The 20,488-nt window shown below is 43.8% G+C and overlaps 1 protein-coding gene across 2 annotated transcripts in view; it reads left to right on the forward strand.

Moving 5' to 3' along the window:
- FAM168A (family with sequence similarity 168 member A) overlaps positions 1–20,488 on the forward strand; it is a 177,446-nt gene that overhangs the window by 148,668 nt on the left and 8,290 nt on the right. The window contains exons 3-5 of one of the 2 annotated variants that reach the window (XM_045555508.1): positions 553–633; positions 11,398–11,523; positions 18,531–18,673. In XM_045555508.1, the coding sequence (XP_045411464.1) occupies positions 553–633; positions 11,398–11,523; positions 18,531–18,673 (350 nt within the window). The remainder of the gene's footprint in view (positions 1–552; positions 634–11,397; positions 11,524–18,530; positions 18,674–20,488) is intronic. The other variant, XM_045555509.1, reaches the window with a different exon arrangement.

The raw sequence follows: 20,488 nt of genomic DNA on the forward strand, positions 1-20,488 counted from the left end.
GTCATGAGCACCTCTTCTCAACTACTCCTGCGATGTTGGTAGCTTCAGATTGGCCACAGTAGGAGTGTTTACTCCAGGGCAAATGCTACAAAACAGCCCCTACCCCCACCCCTTTGGAGCCAGTTTTTAAATACTTACAAGCGCATCACTAAATATGTATATACAAATACATAGAAAACCATCTAGAAGGATAGATGCGAGACTGTTAACAGTGTTATGTGTGGGGAGGAGAGTAGTATTGTGGCAGGAACATGAAAGTAAACTTACACATAAACAGTGTTAACACTTCTGTATCGCTTCCTTTTATTTTTTACAGTGAGCAATATAGTAGGTATATTTCTTGTATTGCTTTTAAAAAATAGACCTAAAATATGCATATATTGGAATTGTGATATCGGTAACTTTTCAGAGGCTGAAAGCTGGTCACATGTACTATCTAAAATAGCCCACGAAGAGACTGAAGACTGAATCCTGGGAATTGGATTTTATTTCCTCAGAAATCTGCTGTTTTTCTTGCCCAACTAAATGAGGCTTTTTCTTATCTCTCTGTAGGTTACCCCACAGCCTACCCGGCAGCGGCCCCTGCCTACAATCCCAGCCTGTACCCCACCAATAGCCCCAGTTATGCTCCAGGTAAGGAGTAAGTGGGGGCAGCAGTGGTGAGTGGGGTGGGAGGTGGAGCTCTATTTGGAAAAACAAACCCAACTACTAGCCTTTTCCTGTCCTTAATTGCTCTGGGCTCAGCCTTTCTAGGCTTGATTCTCCTGGGAGTCCCCTCTGGGAACTGGAGCAGATCAGCCTCAGGGTGGGGGGTTATCCTTGGGACTTAAGGTTGGCCCATCTCTCCTATGTTGGAATGTATGAGACATGCATTCTCTCACAGAACCTTTTCTACTCTCCCAAGCAATGTCCAAGTCCATTCTTTGCTGACTTTTCCCTGAGGCTGTTCCACACACACACACACACACACACACACACACACACACACACACACACACACTCCTCGGGTGTGGATTTGGAAGAGAGAGTGAGAGACTTGCCACCAGAGGGTATACTTGTTTTTCAAAATAATAAAGTCCCAACACTTCCAGGATACAGGTTGAAATGGGTTTAAAAATATTGAAAAGGTTTGTTCTATTTTGGGCCAGGAGCATTGCAGAGGTCTTACCTCTGACGTTAACCCTCATGCTCAGCTGGTGCTTTAACACTAAAGAACACAAAGACAAAGCATAGGCTCTGTGGTCAGTAAGTCCTGGGTTTGAATCCTGATTACCTAACTCACTAGTTGTAAGGCCTTGGGCAAGTCACCTCAGCTCACTGAGTTTCAAATGTGACTACCTACCGCAGGGTTATGGATGGTTTTATGTAAATTTCTCTTCATTTACTCAACAAGTATTTATTTGTTGAATGTTCTCCATACTGGGATAGAAAAATTAAAAGATGTCATCTTTGCCTGAAGTAGCTTATAGTCCGTTTGGGAGCCTGGCATATAAACAAATCCATTGTAGTACAATGTGAGAAGTATTGTAATAGGAATAAATCTAAGAAGAGAGGAGGGAATAACAGTATGCCTGGGGAAGAAAGTGTAGGGGTGCCTTCACAGAGGAGGTAGCAGTAGAGACTTGAGGGAGAAGTAGGTGGTGTTCTTTTAAGCACACAAAGGAAGAGTGGGCATTTTAGGCAAAGCAGAGCCTGGGCAGAGGCATGGAGATACGAGAACGCAACACTGTGAGGAACCTACAAGTAGGGGAATGGTTGAAGCATAGACTGTGGGGAGCTAGATGAATCTGCAACAGCCAGATTTGGAAAGGCCTTCATTGTCATGATAATACCCCATTTTCTTGCTTAGCAATTATTATTATGTTAATAGAATTAGAAAGCTTCAAAAGACCCCAGAGGTCCTCCATTTCATTCTCTTCTCTTGACAAGGGAGATCCAGAGAGAAGCATGTTTTCCCCCAAGTTACCTAGTGAATCAGCAATAGCATATGGACTAGAACCCTTGGCAGATCACCTTCTCTCAGTCCCATGCTTTTCTGTGCCATTCTAGTTCTTATTCTATTGTTCCCTTTCTTCTGGGACATTTAAAGGAGAAAAGAACAGAGGCTGTGTCTGAAGACCTAGATTTGAGTCCTGACTCTGTCACTTCCTATATTAGCAACCTTAAAGTCACCTGACCTCTCTGAACCTCTATTGCCCCATCTCTACAGTAAGAATCATATCATAGTTATATTACACACACACACCATGAAGTTATCAGACAGCCCCTCTTTTTTGGGCAAACCAAAACTATTTTATGCAAATAAGTGATATTAACCCTAAAAGTGTTCATGTAGATGTGTCATTCCACAGAGATTTAATTTGGCCCTGTTAAGCCTGAGACATTCCGGAAGGCGATGCAGGTTATTCAAATTTGAGGAAGCTGTAATAGCTGCCCTCGGAGATCTTATGAGGAGAGCAGTGACACGTGGGCTAAAAATCTATAATGGTATCTCAGCATTGATTTTATATTCACTTTTAGTCAATAAGATATATAATATTTCCCAAAAAATCTATAATAGGAGGCAGAAACAATAAAAGCTACAGAAATTCTCTCTGGTACAATACTTAATCAAATTTGATAAATTCTGTCTTAAAAACTATGACTTTGATTATCACATATATCTAATATATAAATGATTTAAATCCAAGTGCTATGAGATCTGGGAATCGGCTTTATAAACTGTCCAGTTTAAAACAAAATGAGGTGAGCTGCTGCAGAAGGTTGGGTAAGATCAGGAGAGAAGATTCATTGTCTTTACCATCAGGAGGCCATCAGTGACCTCACTGGAAGCAACGTCAGTGAGGTGGGAGGCCAGAAACCAGAGTGCAGTGAATCTCAGTGAAGAAGTAGATCTAGCAGATAAAGCCTACTCTTACTAGAAGCTTGGCTACCAGGGAAAGAAAAACAAAAAGACATTGACTGGAAGGGAATGTGGGGTTGAAGGAGGGTTTTTCAGGTATGAACATGATTAAATAAATAAGTACTGATGGGAAGGAGCAAGTGCAAAGGACAAGTTGGCGATGCAAGAGAAGCAGTGCCAGACAGAGCTAGGCCTTCGCAGAGGCTGCTGTGGGAGTGGGAAATCCAGAGCTCAGTTCTCTCCTTTGTTTTGGGGAGTTGAGTGGCAGGTGGAGGCGGTGCCTCTCATGGGAGGGCAGCTCTGCACAGGAAAGATCATGGGTGGATGTGCTTAGAATAAATCGCCCAGTGGAAAGTGGAGAGTTCTTGTGTAATGACCTTGATTTGCTGAGACAGACGGGAGCTAGGGATAGAGGGAGAGTTCTTAAGGAGAGAGGTTTGGGTGTGAGAGCCTCATAGGAAGGAGTGGGAGCCGAGAAACTTCCAAAAGATAACACAGCAGGCCTAGCTGAATGGTGGAGGCCGTGAATTTGTCCAGACTCTCATCCCCAGCACTGGACTGTTTTCTCATAATGTTCACTTCTGATGACAGATTGTGGGATTGTTTTAGGATCAGTTCCAGAAGAAAGTGGAAGGACAGGGAATAAATAGCCACTATTTATCAAATGGTTCCTATGTGCCAGGAACTAATTTAAGTTCTTTATGGATATTAACTTGTTTTATACTACAACAAACCTTTGAGGTCAGTACTGTTGTTATTCACATTTTCCAAATGGGATAACTAAAACTTAGAGAGGTTAGGTAACTAGCCCAAAGATCCAAGCCCTGGCGTCCTGCCACCACACCCACATAAGCTCTGAACTACTACATTGCCAGAGAGAAATTGAAGTGTTAGGGGCTGGGTGCAGTGGTTCACGTCTGTAATCCTAGCACTCTGGGAGGCTGAGATGGGAGGATTGCTTGAGGCCAGAAGTTTGAGACCAACCTGGGCAACATAGCGAGACCGTGTCTGTACAAAAAATAAAATTAGCTGGGTGTGGCAGCACATGCTGGTAGTCCCAGCTACTCAGGAGGCTGAGGCAGGAGCCCAAGAGTCTGAGGTTGCACTGAGCTATGATGATGCCATTGCACTTTAGCCAGGGCAACAGAGTGAGATCCTGTCTCAAGGGAAAAAAAAGAAAGAAAGAAACTGAAGTGTTAGACTAGAGTAACCAGGCCAGAGAGTGTAGACAGGAGGTGCCTGAAACTGAAAAAAATTGAGAGTTTGGAAATCTCCTGGCATGTGTAGAGTATTAAGTTTTAATTTTAAAACAAAAAAAGCCCGCATCTAACCTGATTTTTCCCAATTTTGTGTTTTTAAAAGTCACCATATTTGTAAGCTATGACTAAAGTCACCGAGACCATTTTCTCAGAAACCTGCAAAATCTACAAGAGAGGGCAGCATTAGCACACTGTGTTAGAAAGCCCCAAACTGGGACTTGGAAGACCTGGATTGTAGCACTAACTCTGTTTCTAATTTTGGTGTGATCTTGGGAAGATCCCTTTCTCTTTTGAGTTACACACGCACACACAACTGGGTCTGTTTCATATTTTGGAATGCTCATCTCTGCATTCGCAATGCGGATTTCCTGACTGCAGTGGGGGACTTCCTGCCATGGAGGAGCTGGCTCAAGGTCAGAGAGGACAGTGCAGGTTACTCTCTGCTTCCTGCCAGAGCTAGCCATTTGTGATCCGTAGAGGTGTCTGCAAAGGAGCCAGGCTCTCAGGTTTAAATTTCTTTCAGCTGCTTCAAGGAGCTCAAGGAGTTGTTTCAGAGAGAGCTATTTTTAGCAGCTCTGAGTACCTACCCTAAGATGTCATCTGTCCAGGATGTAGGGAAGCGGTTCATTCTTTCATTGCTTCTGAAAGCAGTGTGGGTACGGTACTTGGAGCTTTTTTCCAAGCTTGTAATGATTTCAGGGATGTTATGTAAGAACAATTTGGCCCCACAGGAATCAGGGGCCAGCCAAGATTTGGTTTTCAGAATCTGGAGACCAAAGAATTTGTCCTATTAGTAGTAATCTGACTTGATTACCATTTGATTTCATAGCAACCCTATAAAGTACAAATATATTATTTGTATTTTATATATAACAACCTGGGGAAGGGCAGGAGAAAGGAATTTGTGCTTTCTGAACACCTCTGTTCCAGGCCTCGCCCAAGGCATGTTACAAACATTTTTTTTGTTTTTTTAATTTCTCCACTTTTGAAGGAACAAATATTCATTTTTACCTTAGTCTTGTGAGTTAGAGCTTCTTGCCCCCAATTTGCTCAGGGAGGTAAAATAAGTCGTCCAAAGTTATACAGCTAAAAAGCAGTAGAGCTGGGATTCAAACCCAACTTGTGTGACCCCACAGCCTGTGCTCCTTCTATAGCACCTCACTGCCCCAGAAGCTCCAGGGATGGAGTGCCTCTGCATTTGGTCCTTGCTCCCTGGGGATTCACAGTCAACTCTTTAGAGGCAAAGACAGTGAGATTGTCCCTGAGCCTTCACTTCCTCTAACACATAAAGTCTTTGTCGTGTGTGAAATCCCGCTGAAGTTCTTGGGAGAATTGAAATGTATTCTGAATATCAAGGACAAGCAAAGAGCAAGAGCTTAGGCTTGTTTACCTCCAGGCAGCTTCTGGGCCAGCTGCTTGGAAGACACCATGGCATCCAGGGAGGTGCCCCTCGACGATGAATGGACTTTCCTGGATGGCAAGTCTATCACCCTCTGTAGGGTAGAGGCACTTTATACCCTCTGCATTCACTGTTTCTTGTGTAGCCCAGGGGAAAATCTGTTTATGTGACTGCAATGTGTACAACTTTGCACAAATTCTTAGTGGTAATTTCAACTAACATTTCTATCCAACAGAGTTTCAGTTCCTGCATTCAGCTTATGGTAGGAGAGCTATTTTTCCTCATCTGTATTACAGCCTATGAATGTGTTATCTTGTAACAATGATAGATCCCTTCTCCTTTCCTCCCTAAATCTCATCCCCTAGGCTTGGGCTCCCCCCCAGGTGGCTCAGCAGCAGTTCCTAAAGCATGCAGGAACATGTCTGATGGTGCAAAATCATGGGTTGGAGACACACATGAACTGTCCCCTAGGGCAGCAATGAAGGATCATGGCACTAAAAGGCGTCTCTCACCCTAACCTGGCTGTAGAATTCAAACAAACAAATGAACAAAAATTCCAGGGCCTGTATGTGGCTCCTCTGTTGGCTTTGTGGCAGCCTCTGTGAAGAAGTACCTGGATTATGCCTATTAGAACCCAAAAAACTAGTCTGCCCCAGGATCAGGTTTTCCATCTCCATCAGCAGTCTGACATGTTTGAAGACCTGGTTGACTTTAGGTACCATCTGTTCCCTTAGCCCAGATCTTGAGCTCTGGGCTCATTTTCCTAGATGGTGAGAGGTGGGGGCCAAGTGTACTAATGAGCCAGGGACCAGAGCTGGGTTCTCTGGGCAGTGTGGACTCCAGGCCCAAGGCACCACGGGAACTTCTGGGCACCTGTGAGGGTCCCAGCAGTGTAACTTGACTAGGTCCTTTTTGTCATAGACAGGAAGGGACCATGAAGGGACTTTACACTTTTACCACACTCACCTGGGCTGCTCAGGACAATGTTTTTTGAAAATCTCGGCACACGTTCTCAACTTTTAATCTTGAATTATTTGGATGCTAGAAATTGAATTTGTGTGTGGCACATCTTTCAGGAGATGAGCTGTGAAATTTTTCCTTGCCACTGCTGTGGGCTGCGTGATCTTGGGCAATTTGCTAACATCTCCAGGCCATAGATAGAATGTTTTATTCCACATGATCTCTGAGGTCCCTTTGAATGCTAACACACTGTCCTCTTATAATTTTATTATTTTAATTTTGCTAGTCACAGACCTGTTTCTCATATCACTTGGGGGGATCATTTTGCATTTGCTTCAGGATGTAAGACCAGAAGACTCCATAGAAAGTTGGAGAATCTGACTGGGTGTGGTAGCTCACATCTGTGATCTCAGCACTTTGGGAGGCAAAGGCGAGAGGATCGCTTGTGCCCAGGAATTTGAGACCAGTCTGGGCAACACAGTGAAACCCCATCTCTACAAAAAACTTTTTAAAAAAATTAGCTGGGCACAGTGGCACATGCCTGTAATACTACCTACTTGGGAGGCTGAGGTGTGAGGATCAGCCCAGGAGTTCGAGGCTCAAGTGATCAGTGAGCCCTGATCATGCCACTGTGCTCCAGCTTGGGTGACAGAGTGAGACCCTGTCTCAAAAAGAAAAAAAAAAAAAAGAGAAGCTCTCGTGCTTCCTCACCCTTCCATATTCTGAAGTAGATATGCTTAAAGAGTATGGATGGCGCTCTTCACAAAATATTCTGCGCCAGGCCCTAAGCTGGCCCTTTGAAGATACAAAGACCAGTCAGACAAGGTCCTTGTTCTCAGGGAGCTCACAGTTTAGTGGGGAGACAGACAAGACATCAAGTAGAGGGGCTTCTAAGAATCACAGGGACTGGGCTGTCAACTACATGGGAGGCATGAAGAGGTTTTGATTAAGGGGTGGGGAGAAGAAAAGCCTTTATAGTAGAGGAGAGTCTTCTGATGATTGACGGGTTAATAAACGTTTACTAGGTGGAGTTTGGCGAGAGACACTCCAGAAGGGGTAGCAGTGTGGACGAAAACACGGAGATGTGAAGTTGCTTGGCATATTCTGGGAATGATGAGCAGTCTCTGTGGCTGTAGTGTGGGTTGGAGAGTGTGAACAATAAGAGAGTCTCTAGAGAGATCATTAGGATTAGATCATGGGGACTTTGAATGCTACACAGGAGCTCAAACTGTAACCTGCGGCAGTGAAGAGCCATGGAATGTTTTTAAGAAAGAGGTTTTTGCGATTAGGTTTAGGTCTTAGAAATATCAGTCTGATTGCAGCTTGGAGATTGGAGGGGGCAGGTTTAAAAACAACAGTGAGGAAGCAGTTGCAGTAGTTCAAGTGAGAGATTAAATTAGAGCTGTGCACAACTGTGGAGATGGAAGGAGTGGCTAGATACCATAACTAGAAGATACAAGACTAGATGACACTTTATTTTTGACCCTCACATCAATATTATGAAGCAATCAGGGAGTGATGATTATTGCCGTTTTATGAGACAACAAAACTAAGCTTAGAAAGGTTAGGTGACTTGCCCAAGGTCCCACAGCTAATAAGTGGCAGAGCCCAGGCTAGAACTCAGATGTCCTGAGTCAGTACATTGTTCAGGATGATGGTCCCTTGCTGCCTCTCCTCCTTGTAAATGTGCTTAACAGACTGTTCAAGTGTCAGAGGGCGTGAGGGCCCCGTATCTAGGGAAGTGAACAACCCAGCACCTGGATGTGGGCAGCATGCTGTGACTGGGCCCATGGCCCTTCACTGCCAAGGGTTCTCTCTTTCTCTGTTTTGTTGTTGTTGTTGTTGTTGTTTTTTAAATTGAGGGATAACATACACAGTAAAGTGCATAAAGCACACTAGTCTTAAGTGTACAGACTTAATGTTTTTACACATGTATATGCCTATATTTAACTACCGCCCACTTCAAAATATAAAACATTTCTAGGAAGTAGAACCTTTCAGGCACCCAAGAGCAGGTATGCCTGTCAGAGTAGCCTCTTCTACCACCATGGCTCTAAAAGTTTCAGCTGGGACTGTCCTCATCCCACAGCTGAGCTCTGAATCACTACCACCAATGATGGGTTACTTTAGGATTGTACATGGAGGAGCTGGATCTTATAGTACAACTAACTAATGAGGAGGTCACGTTGCCAGCTAATATTTGTTTTTCGTTTTTAGTTTTCACATTTATTCAGTTGTTTAAATTATTAAGCATTCAAATATAGTACAGAAAATACTAATTTGTTTTCTTTATAATGAAACCAGAAGAAAGTACTCTTTTGTTCAGAAAAACAGAGTGTAGTTCACGTGATCAGTTGGAAAAGACATAATCAAAGGCACAGCCGCACTTGCTTCTTTCCTGGTTAATCTGAAACATTATTTCACTGTGTATCATGCTGTCTTGTTCACTCCCTGGTTGGCGTGTGGCTGTGTTGCATCCCCAGCTAGACCATAAGTACCTTGTGTGCGGTGACCGTGACCTTATGTGTGTTCCCGTCCACCGCGGCGCTCCCCTCAGTGCTGAGTGCAGTGTAGGCCTCAGCACTCTTTAGTTAATTTTGATTTACTTACTTGGTCACACTAATGTCAGACTTATGGCTTATGATAAAAATTATGGTAAAGGATGTACTACTTGGGGAAAAATACTGGAATGGAAAAGAACCTCCAAATTCTCCAAATTCCTACAGCCAAATTCAGGCCTCCTGCCTGGTGCAGTTCCTATGGGGTCTTGAGAGCGTGGGCTTGCTCTATATCACTTTTCAGAGCTACGTGTTTTACTTTTTAGAGAGTGGTTTTGGGTGACCACGGCTTTGCAGCCATGTGGAGTGGCAGGTTCTAAATTTAGAGACATCTTGATAAGATTTTTCAACACTAATTGGATTCTTTATCTCCCTCCTGTCGCCACCCCAAAGAAACCCAAGATGATTGCTTAAAATGGATTCCTCTCCTCCTGCGTTGTCTGCAGAACCATGTCTTGATGTCTAGCAAAGGCCCTGGACTCTACAAGGAGTTCTGCTGGGTCTCCATTTCGCTGGCCAGAATTCTCCTTTTAGTGTCACTTTCCTGCCCATGATTTCCTTCTCATTTCTCAGCATCTGCTGTATATATTGCGGGCCATTAATGCAAGTGCAGAGTCAGCCTACAACAGCCACACTTCTAGCCTTGGTTCAGCAAAAACAGGAGAGTCTCTGACCTTCTCTGGCCCTGGTACTCCTGTGATTGAAGGAACCAGAGGCATTACCTGTTACCCAGGTGGGCGGAGGGGGTTACGATATCTCTCTGGGGATAGAATATACTTGTCCTGATGGAATTAGAGTGTATATAGAAATATTTTCTTCTCATACCACCCTGCCTTACCTTAGCCCCTTGTTAAAGTGTTTCAAGTGTATCTGTTACCAATGCAGCCCCACTTCCTGCTAATATACTTTAAAACACCCCATATCCATGACTCCCAAGACCTTATTTGAGTGTAAAACAAAAATTGCTAAAATCATTCTTTTTCCCATAAATAGAAATTTGGGTCAAGAATGTTTCTCCTAGCTGGGCATGGTGGCTCGTGCCTGTAACCCCAGTACTTTGGAAGACCAAGGCAGGAGGGTTGCTTGAGGCTAGGAGTTTGAGACCAGCCTGAGTAACATCAGTGAGACCCTGTCTCTACAAAAAATACAAAAATTAGCCAGACGTGGTGGTACACGCCTGTAGCCCCAGCTACTTGGAGGCTAAGGCAGGAATATTGGTTGAGCCTGGAGTTGAGGTTGTAGTGAGTTATGATGACGTCACTGCACTCTAGCACGGGCAATAGAGCGAGACACTGTTTCAAGAAAAAAAAAAGAATGTTTCTCCTCTAATGTTTGAAATTATAACAAGGGAAATATCTAAAAAGTTAGGTATTTCCCCCCTTTGGAACCTTATTTCCTCTCTTTTTCCCCTCAGGATACCATGAAGGTAAGTTTTTGAATCACCCCCCACTTTAGAACATATGAATTATCATCCTTCAAATTTCTCAAGCTGAACTCTGAGCCTGGGAAGTCTCTGCAGATCTCAAACTGGGCCTCATCTATATTTCACACCTGCCCCAATTGGCATTTCCTTTCCAAATGGCCCAAAGGATCATCTCTAATTCATTAGGAGCTATCTCAGGTGGGGCAGCCCATAACACCCCAGCAGGAGATACTCAGGGGTGCGCAAGAGGTATGTCTGTCTGGCCCCAGCTGAGTGTACAGGAAGAGTTAGCAAGGAGTGCGCCACTGGGTTAGTAGGTTTAGTAAAGCCACACTGCCCGGTGCCTTTTAAGTTACTGCGGCCATAGCTTAGTCCCTTTAGAAGGCAGTCCAGCAAGGTTCATGGAATGTGGTAATTATTTGTGGGTCTCTCTTTTTGAAAGCAGCTTGTTAAATACACAGATGTATTAAATCTCCAGATGAGATTCCAGACAATAAAGAGTGCTTCGTTGATCTGGCCCACTGTACAGTTAAAGGCTCCCAAGTTGCTACATGTTAATGAGAAAGTGGCTGAGGAATATACCGGAGCCTTGGGCCACAATGTCAGTAGTAGATGGCAGTATTCGTGGGCATCTTTGTGGTTTTAGTAATGGGTATAAAATCCTGACTCGCTTCGTATAAGTTCAGATTTCCTTGGTTTCAAATCACTTGGAAGCACACATCAGCACTCCTTCCAACCCACTCACCCACCTGAGAAAGGCTGAACCGTCCTGTGTGTCTGAACAGGCCCCTTGGGTTATATGTTTCCGTCCAGCACAAGACCCTTGCTTTGTGTCTGTGATTGGTGGTACCCACTTCTTATTTCTGCCTAATTCCATTCTTGTGTCTTCCCTTAAGCAACTCTGCTGATGAAACAGGCCTGGCCACAGAACTCGTCTTCCTGTGGCACTGAAGGCACCTTCCACCTCCCAGTGGACACCGGGACCGAGAACCGAACTTACCAAGCATCCTCTGCGGCTTTCAGTAAATACAGCCTGTCTCCTCCTTTCCTTGTTCCCCTTGGTTGGGGCTGATTTGTTTCTTAGGAAGAAAGGAAAGGGAACTTTTTAAAATGATATTTATAATGTAAACACTGTTTTAAGAGGTTCTCCTGCCTATGTAAAAATTTGGCCCTCCTCAATAAAGAAAAGTCATCCTTTCTGATCATGCACCCAGCTTTGAGGGTACACAAAGCAGTGAGGGAGGGAGAAGGAAGTACTCACCTGGTCAGCAAGTTTAGTTAAGGAAGGACTACATTTGGGGGAAAGGACAGAGGGCACATTTTGAAGGCCTGTGGGTCTTTGGACAGAGAAGGCTCCTCCCCTAGCACAGGGTTTCTTAACCTCAGCACTATTGACATCTGAGCCAGATAATTCTTTGTTGTGGGGAGCCGTCCTATGCATTGTAGGGTGTTTAACGGTATCCCTGGCCTCTACTAGATACCAGTAGCACAGCATTACTGTGACAACCTAGAGTGGCTCTAAACATTGCTGAATGTCCCCTGGGGGACAAATTTGCCCCCTGCGTGAGAAACACTGCCTAGTGGAAGCTACACTGTGGGGGCAAGGTACATACGAGGAGTCCTCAGGGAGGCCAGAAGCCAGCTGGTCACATTTGTCTTGAGATTCAGTGGGGTAACTGATGCTATCACTTTCACATCTGATTTTTAACACAAAATGATTCCACTGGGAAATGGGGACCAATGTTTAGAAATTACTGAGTGGCATTTTGACTCTGTAGAAGAACTTTGTGTCTTGTCTGAGCTATGCAGTAGAGGAATGACTGACTTTGGATGTGGTGAGTGCTAATCTCTTAAGTTGTGCCAGCAGGGGCTGGACAAGCCCTCAGAGAGATGTTCCAGATGAGGCCTGAGAGTCTGTGGTTTCGTGAGTTATTAATCTACTAAGTAAGTAGATTAGAAGAATTCATTGTATTTTTTTCTTTTCCTTAAGACATCCATTGTCATTTTCTCCTTAGGTTTCATTGCCTCTAGATGTCAACATTAGCTTAATGTTTATACATTATAACTGACCTTTGGGAGAATTTGCTTTCATGATCACCCTCTCATTTAATCTATACTACTCTCGTATTAAGTTATTTGGGTGGATTTTCATCCCAGTTTGAAAGGTGAGGCTCAGGAAGGTAAATATGCCCAATGTCACCCAACCAGTGAGCAGCACAACTAGAAAAAGATATCACTCAGGTTAGGATTCTATTACTGATTTTTTCATGAGATTGATTTTACTCTTTTAAGAGAGGGATGTCAGCCATAAGGAGTTTTTACAGGTACCTCAGGTAGAATTGAATGAACATATATAAGATTATATATATAAATGGACATATACATATTCTCTCTTACATCTACACATACGGATGTAGATACATATAGACACACCTGCTGTACCATAGCAGAAAGAGACCTGCAGGGGAAACCCAAAGGCTTGGATTGTAGACTTGGTTCTATGTAACCTTGGATAATTCATGTCCATGCTTTGGACCTTGGTTTTTTCAACTGTAAAATAAGGGAACTAGGTCATCTTTAGATTCTCTATAGCTATTACACTCCTCATTCTCTCACCTTGGTGACATGAACTCAGCATCCTGCACCCTAACAGAGATCTCCTCTCTAGCTGCCCTTACCAGTAGCTGGCCAGCAAGCCTTTGCTCACCTGCAAGGATAGGAGACTCACTGCCTCCAGAGGCAATCCTTTCTGCAGTTAGAAAGTCTGAGTATAAGAAAGCCCTACCTTCTACTATGTTGAAATCTTCCTGAAGGCCCATTAAATGTGCAATAGCCATATCCCATTGTCCCCTCCCATACAGGCTGTCATAGTCTCTGGAAAGGACGAAAATGTACCCCTCTCTTTTAATTAAGTATTGTATAGACCTGTGCAATTTTTTTTAATAGAGTTGGGATTGACTGACCAGCCCACACCCACAAGGTCCCTCTCAGCATTCAGATTTTATGGCTTCTAGTGCTACAGAAAATTCAAGGCACTTTGACAATTTCAGTTCAATTTCACCAACACTTGCTAAGCCTGTTTGTAATTAGGTCTTTCTCCTACTTATTCATCATTCTCTTGTTCAGCTACCAACAGGGAGACTTAGGGGTCAAGGCAAGATTCAGACATAGAGCTTTGTTTTGCCCAGACATATAAATCTGATGATCAATAAACCAATTAGTCTAAAAGGCATCTGTGATGTGAGATCAATGCCTTTGGAAGTGGTAGGGGCTCTACAACTGAAAAAGATTTATAACAGTGAAGAAGGATTGAAGAGGAGGCTGAAAAGGTTTTATCTTGCTAATGTACATACTCTCTTTATTATCCTGTTTGATGCAGCCTAAAATTATGGTTAGGAACCTGAGAAAAAGAACAGGACGTCATAAACAAAGCCTCTTTTATAAGGCAGAGCTGAGACTTCTAGTGATTAAATTCCTTTTTTCTCTCATGATATTGCCTTTAGTGAAAGGGGGACACAAAGGCCAGTTTATCAAATGCCCAAGATTGGACTACAGAGACCTTTAACTCAGCAAGAGCTCTGTCCAGGACATGGTGAGCCCTGAATTCTGGGCTCAGCTCTGCACTGATGTGCTGTGCAATTTTGGGAAATTGCCGTTCTGGGCTCCAGGTTCTTCCTCTGAAAGGGAGAACGTTGAATGCAAGCCTTTACTGTCCTTAAGGCATAACATTCCAAAGTCCTAATTCTGTGACCTTCAGACTTAGAATTCCTTTCAGCATAGCTAGGCCTCCAGTGAGTGAATTGAGTCTAAGTTCATTTGGGTAAAATCCATGAGATTTTTTGCAACAAGCCTAATAACTTCTTTTATTTAGATGCATAAAGTAATAAACCTTGATTTTTGTGTTACCGAAGATAGCTCAGGCCATATAGCTCCGGGGGAATTTTCAGTGGTCCTTAAGAGTATCGACAGGATCGCCAGTCAGTTGTGCAAAGTTCTGTATAGTGATTTTCTCATAAAAGTCTTTTGAAATACTCAGAGACTTGGAATGTCAACACTAGAAAGGCCCTCTGATTATCCAGTCCAAATGAGGATATTCCCTGAGAGAGGAATTGCCCTGACTCACTGACAGAGCCCAGGATGAGGGTCCTGGGGCAGCTTCTGCAGCCTCATGTAAGATCCTCCTGACATAGATGGTAAATTTGAGGGCCACTGTGGCTAGAGGAAGTAGCACTGAGTCCTGGGTCCCCACAAACAGTCTTTCTTTCAGTGTCTATTGGTTATCTCATCTGTGAAATGTTTACATTGGTCTTAATTTTCTCTAAGATCTCTCCTAGCTCTACAGTTCTGCTTCTCCCATCTCACACTATCTGGACAGAAAGGCAAGGGCTTCTTCTGCAGCATCATCTCTTTGGCTGCCAAGGGTGTTTTGGCTACTGATTTGTATTCTGAGTATGTGTGTGTGTCTCATTTCATAACATGAAAAAAGGGAAGCGTTCTCAGACAAGGTTATTCTTAGATATGGAAACCAAATTCTACTGCAGTTTCTTGGAGCCTTTTGATTTTCCTCAGAGAGACAGTCTCAACACTTTGTAAATGGTTGTCCTTGTGGCAGAGAGGGGGTAGTGCAGTTTCCCCGGGGAAGATAAAAATTCCAGAGCACATTCTCCAGGAGCATAAAGGAAAGTTGTCAGCATCATTGGCTTGTTAATTTTAAAGAAGCATAAAATCATGGCATTTTAAGATATAAAATTTTAGCATCTTAGAATCCTGGAGTCTGTATTCTAAGTTGGAACAGGCTATAGGAGTCATAGTTTAACTTTCTGTCTCTTTAGTCTTTCAGACCAGTCTCTGCTGCATACTCCCAGGACAGGAAGCTTACCATCTTTCTATACAGTGAGAGAGAGAAAATAGTAATAGCTAATCTTGATAAAGTACTTATGTCAGACACTGTCTAAGTGTTCATTAGTTAATGTATTTATCGCAGGAACCTCATGGAGCAGGTACTCATACTATCCCCATTTTACAGATGAGGAGACTGATATATTCTACAGTTATTAAATAGCAGAGGTGGGGTTGGACCCAGGCAGTCACTCTGTCTCCAGACTGCTCGTGGCCACTGCTCTGTGCCGTAGTCTTTCAGAGACAGGCATCTACTGATTCAGCAGTGTCCTGCTCTCCTGCCTAGAACAGAGTTGCTCCCTACTCTGGCAGGACTCTCTACACCTTGTTTTCTTCCTTTACCTCAGGGGTCGGCAAATTTTCCTGCAAAGGGCCAGATGATAACTATTATATTTTAGGCTTTTCAGGCCATAATGGTCTGTGTCAAAACTATCATTGTAGCAACAAAGTAGCTGTAGTTAATGTGTAAATGAATGAGCATGACTGCGTTACACTAAAACTTTATTTACCAAACAAGCTGCAGTTACAAAAAGCCATGGCTGAAGTTTGCCTGTCCTAAATGTTAATAGTATGAATAAAAGATTCTGCGGTAAAATGAATTTGGGAAATAGTCTATATATCTCTATCTTAGAGATTCGCAGTTCACCCTATCATTTAAAAAACTTCTCAGGGTCAGTGTTACAGCTGCAAATTCCAAATTCACTGGAAAACCCCTTAAAAAAAAACCCAACTTCTCAGCGTCATGATATAAAAAAAAAAAACCTATTTCCATTTTATATTGCTACTTCACAAATTTATGGAACTATAGAACTCTTTTCTTTGGCAAAACAATTAGTAAGACCCCTTGGAATTGATAGTCCATATAGTGTATGTACATTTAGGACATGTCCATCTTTGGTTTATCTATAACACCCTTTGTTTTATAGATAAGTAACTTGTGTCTCCAAGGTGAAGTACCCTTCTGGATGTCTACAAGGCTAGACTTCCTGTCTTCCCTTACAGTATCTGCTTCTCATCTCATGATTAGCTCCACAATCTAGAAACTTTGAGGAATCTGCTCTAGACATCTCCCTCAACTGACTCACATTCCACTTCCAGTTAGTTTCTACTTCTTATCAATGTTACCTTCTCTTTAACATATCCTTTCCATTGCATCCTCATTGCTACTTGTTTCCCAAGCATACCTGACCACAAAACTAGTATTTTTCGTGGAACAAACTGAGGATCTGCAGGTGGAAAAATAAATGACACGATTCCAGGGGAGAGGACAAGACATCTTTTGTGGCAGCTGAACAGCAGCTCTCCTATCCTTCTGAGTCATCAGGAGCAGGGGGTACCAAGCCAAAGCTGTGATGTAGACTGAGAGAGATCTGTGACATGTGGTAGCTTGCTTTTACTTGGGGTTAGAGTAGAGGAGACCCAGGGTCTTTACAACCATGGAATTTTAGTTTAGGAAGAGATCTTCATTCTTAGCCTCCTGATTTTACAAAGTGAGAAACTAAGGCTCAGAGACTTGACAGTGTCACCGCAAATTAGGGGGAAAGGTAGGGCTGAAGGCTAAAAAGACTTTCACTTTCTGAGCCCCAGGATCTCCTTGTGTAAAGTGAGAGGATTGGGGTCACTTGATCACTTGTGTTTGGTAGAATGATTCCATTTTGTCATTCTGTAAGGAGACAATCTTGTTCCGGAGTGAATCATATTTCAAGTTTTTCCTGTGAACATAGGATCTGCCTCTCTCTTCCAGAGGATTCAAAGGGAGTACAGTTTGTTTGCATGGCCAATTGTGAGTCTGACTTCTCAGCCCCAGCTTTTTTCCATCCTGCTGAGGCACAGATGTGGCCTAGGTTCCAGGGTGGTGTGAATCTTTGTGATCCCTGACTTCATGCCTTTTAAACAGAGGTGGCCCTGCCCTGGGCCCCAGCAGGAGGAAAAGGCAGCTCTGTAAAGCAAAAATTTCAACATCCCAGAAGATGAGGATCTCTGAATGGTGTTTTATATGGGGTTTTCACCTTCAAACTCAGGGAGGAGAAAGGGGAATAGGTGGAGGGCAGTCTAGAAAAGGAGAGAGATATAGGAGAAAGAGAAATGGAGCAAGAGTAGCAAGACAGAAAAAAACAGAAACAGCAGCAGAAGATACTCTGGGATGTTTAATTGAGAAGGAGAAAAGTAAGAAGATAGAGAGTAGCAATAAAGAGTGAGTGTCAGCCTGGACAACATAGCAAGATCCTATCTCTACAAAAAAATTGAAAATTAGCTGGGCATGGTAGCATATGCCTATAGTCCCAGCTACTTCGGAGGCTGAGGTGGGAGGATCACTCAAGCCCAGGAGTTCAAGCTGTGATCACTCCACTGCACTCTAACCTGGGCGACAGAGTAACACCCTGTCTCTAAAAAAAAAAAAAAAAAACAAAGAAAAAAAAGTGAGTTTGTTCTTCGTTGAGGGGTGTCCATCCATGTGCACCTGCTTGTCTCAACACAGACAGCTCAGAATCCCAGGTTTTCAGAGCTGAAAAGGTTCCGTAAGAGACCATCTGGTTCCAGCCTCTTATTTTATAGATGCGAGCCCTGAGACCCAGAGAAATAACAGATGCCCAGGGCTGGGCGTGGTGGCTCATGCCTGTAATCCTAGCACTCTGGGAGGCTGAGGTGGGAGGATCATTTGAGCGCAGGAGTTCGAGAACAGCCCTGTCTCTACTAAAAACAGAAAGAAATTATATGGACAACCATATATATATATATATATATAAATAACATTAGCCGGGCATGGTGGCGCATGCCTGTAGTCCCAGCTACTTGGGAGGCTGAGGCAGGAGGATTGCTTGAGCCCAGGAGTCTGAGGTTGCTGTGAGCTAGGCTGACGCCATGGCACTCTAGCCCAGCGTTTTTTTTGAAACAGAGTGAGACTCTGTTTCAAAAAAAAAAAAAAAAAGATGCCCAGAATTATACATGCAGCCCTGTGCACCAGGACCAGGGCTCTCTGGGTGGAGCCCTGTTCTCTGTCTGTTCTCATCTGTGTTTCCAGCCTGAATTCAGCCCATCCTTGTCTAGGGAGTCGTGACTGAGACCTTCTGCCTTCTGGTAATGCTTTTCTGCCAACTAACTGGAAGTCTCTCTTATTGCCTTGGCACAGGATATACTGCGGGGACACCATACAAGGTCCCACCGACTCAGAGTAATACTGCTCCGCCCCCCTACTCCCCATCACCCAACCCCTATCAGACGGCCATGTATCCAATCAGAAGTGCCTATCCCCAGCAGAATCTCTATGCCCAGGTAGGTACATATGGAAGCCTGGGCCCATGTCTTCTGCAGGTAGAGGAGCCTCCGGCTGGGATGGGGTGTGGTAGAGTTGGGTGGGGTGGGGTGAGGAAGACAGGGAAGGAGAAGAGAGTTCATGGCTCTGGCCAGCCATCACTGTGTAATATTCCTGCAGTCTGCTCACTCCCTCACTCCACCTCAGTCCCCCAAGGGGTGAGGCACAAAGTCATTTAGATTAACAGAGTCCAGAATGTCAGAGGGGCAAGGGCCCTTAGAGATCATCTACCTCAACTGCTTTGTTAAACAAGTGGGGAAGCTGAGACCCAAGAGGGGAATGACTTGTCCAAGGTCACACAGTGAGCTATTGGTTGAGTCAGGATGAAACCCCCTGTGTCTTGGTCCTCTCACCCTAACCCCAACATCTTCCCTTCCTTGATAAAGTCTATGAGACTAGTGGGGAGGACAAAAGTACCCAGCCTCTATCACCATTGTATGACCTTGGGCAAGTTATTCTGTCTGTGCTCTTTTAGCTGGCAATATGTGCACTCTGAGGCGACTGGCATGAGACAGGGACTGTGTGAGGCTCTGGTGCACCCATGGCACATTCTTCTGGAGTGACAACTCTAAATGAGGTGTAAGTGGTGAAGAAAACACTTTTTTAGTTTAAAAAACTGTATTATAGAGTAGACGGCAAAACTTAAAAAAATAAAATAAAACAAGAGGTTTGAGATCAGTTTTTCTCATTTTGCTTTGGATTATGCTCTCAGACCTCTGGGGTTACAAACCCACATTCTGAGGCTCTTGTTATTTAGTAGAAACATTTGAGGATTTCTGAATTAAGATGATTTTAGGGGCCCTTGTCTACTCCCCCCAGAAGTCAGCAGGCCTGTGGACTATGGCAGCAGGAAGCAGCATTCAGGCAGTGAGAAGTCACCTCAGACCACTGTCTCCATCCTCACCTTTTTGCTTAAAGCGAAATAGTCAGTAAGAGACATCTTGGGAAATGCTATCCGTTTGTGACTTTTTTTTTTAATATGTAAAGTGCCAGCATTTGCACCAGATGATAATACCACTAATAACCCTTCAGTGCTTGTGCACAGTGCCCTGGAGTTCACCAGCTTCATTCACATGCCTAGTAACTGATCCATTGTAGTCCCTACCTTTAAACTTCAGGCAGTTTCAGCTGGGCATGGTGGCTCTCGCCTGTAATCCTAGCATTCAGGGAGGCCAAGGCAGGATGATTGCTTGGGGCCAGAAGTTCGAGACCAGCCTGAGCAACAAATGAGACCCCCATCTCTACAAAAACTAGAAAAAATCAGGCAGGTGCTGTGGCACGCCTGTAGTCCCAGCTACTCAGGAGGCTAAGGCAGGAGGATCACTTGAGCTCAGGAGTTTGAGACCAGTCTGAGGAAAAGCAAGACCCTGTTTCTAGTAAAAATAGAAAAATTAGCCAAGCATCGTGGTGCACGCCTATAGACCCAGCTACTCAGGAGGCTGAGGCAGGAGGATCGCTTGAGCCTAGGAGTTTGAGGTTGCAGTGAGCTATGATGACCCCACTGCACTCTAGCCAGAGTAACAGAGCGAGACTCTATCTCAAAAAAAAAAAAACAAAAAAACCCACACACAAAAAAAAATTAGGCAGTGTATAAAAAGTACATTGCAATAAAATATAAACATTTTAAAATGCTAAAACCAGGATTAAGGGAGTAAAGCTCTTATCCCATTAGATCATCATAGCAGTCTTAGAAGCAAGGCAGGACAGAGTTAGAGCCTTATTGTTCAGACCAGAAGCTGAGCCCAGCACTGAACTGACCACAGTCATGTAGGAAG

This window comes from Lemur catta, chromosome 7, assembly GCF_020740605.2.
Source record: "Lemur catta isolate mLemCat1 chromosome 7, mLemCat1.pri, whole genome shotgun sequence".
Classification (NCBI taxonomy): Eukaryota; Metazoa; Chordata; class Mammalia; order Primates; family Lemuridae; genus Lemur; species Lemur catta.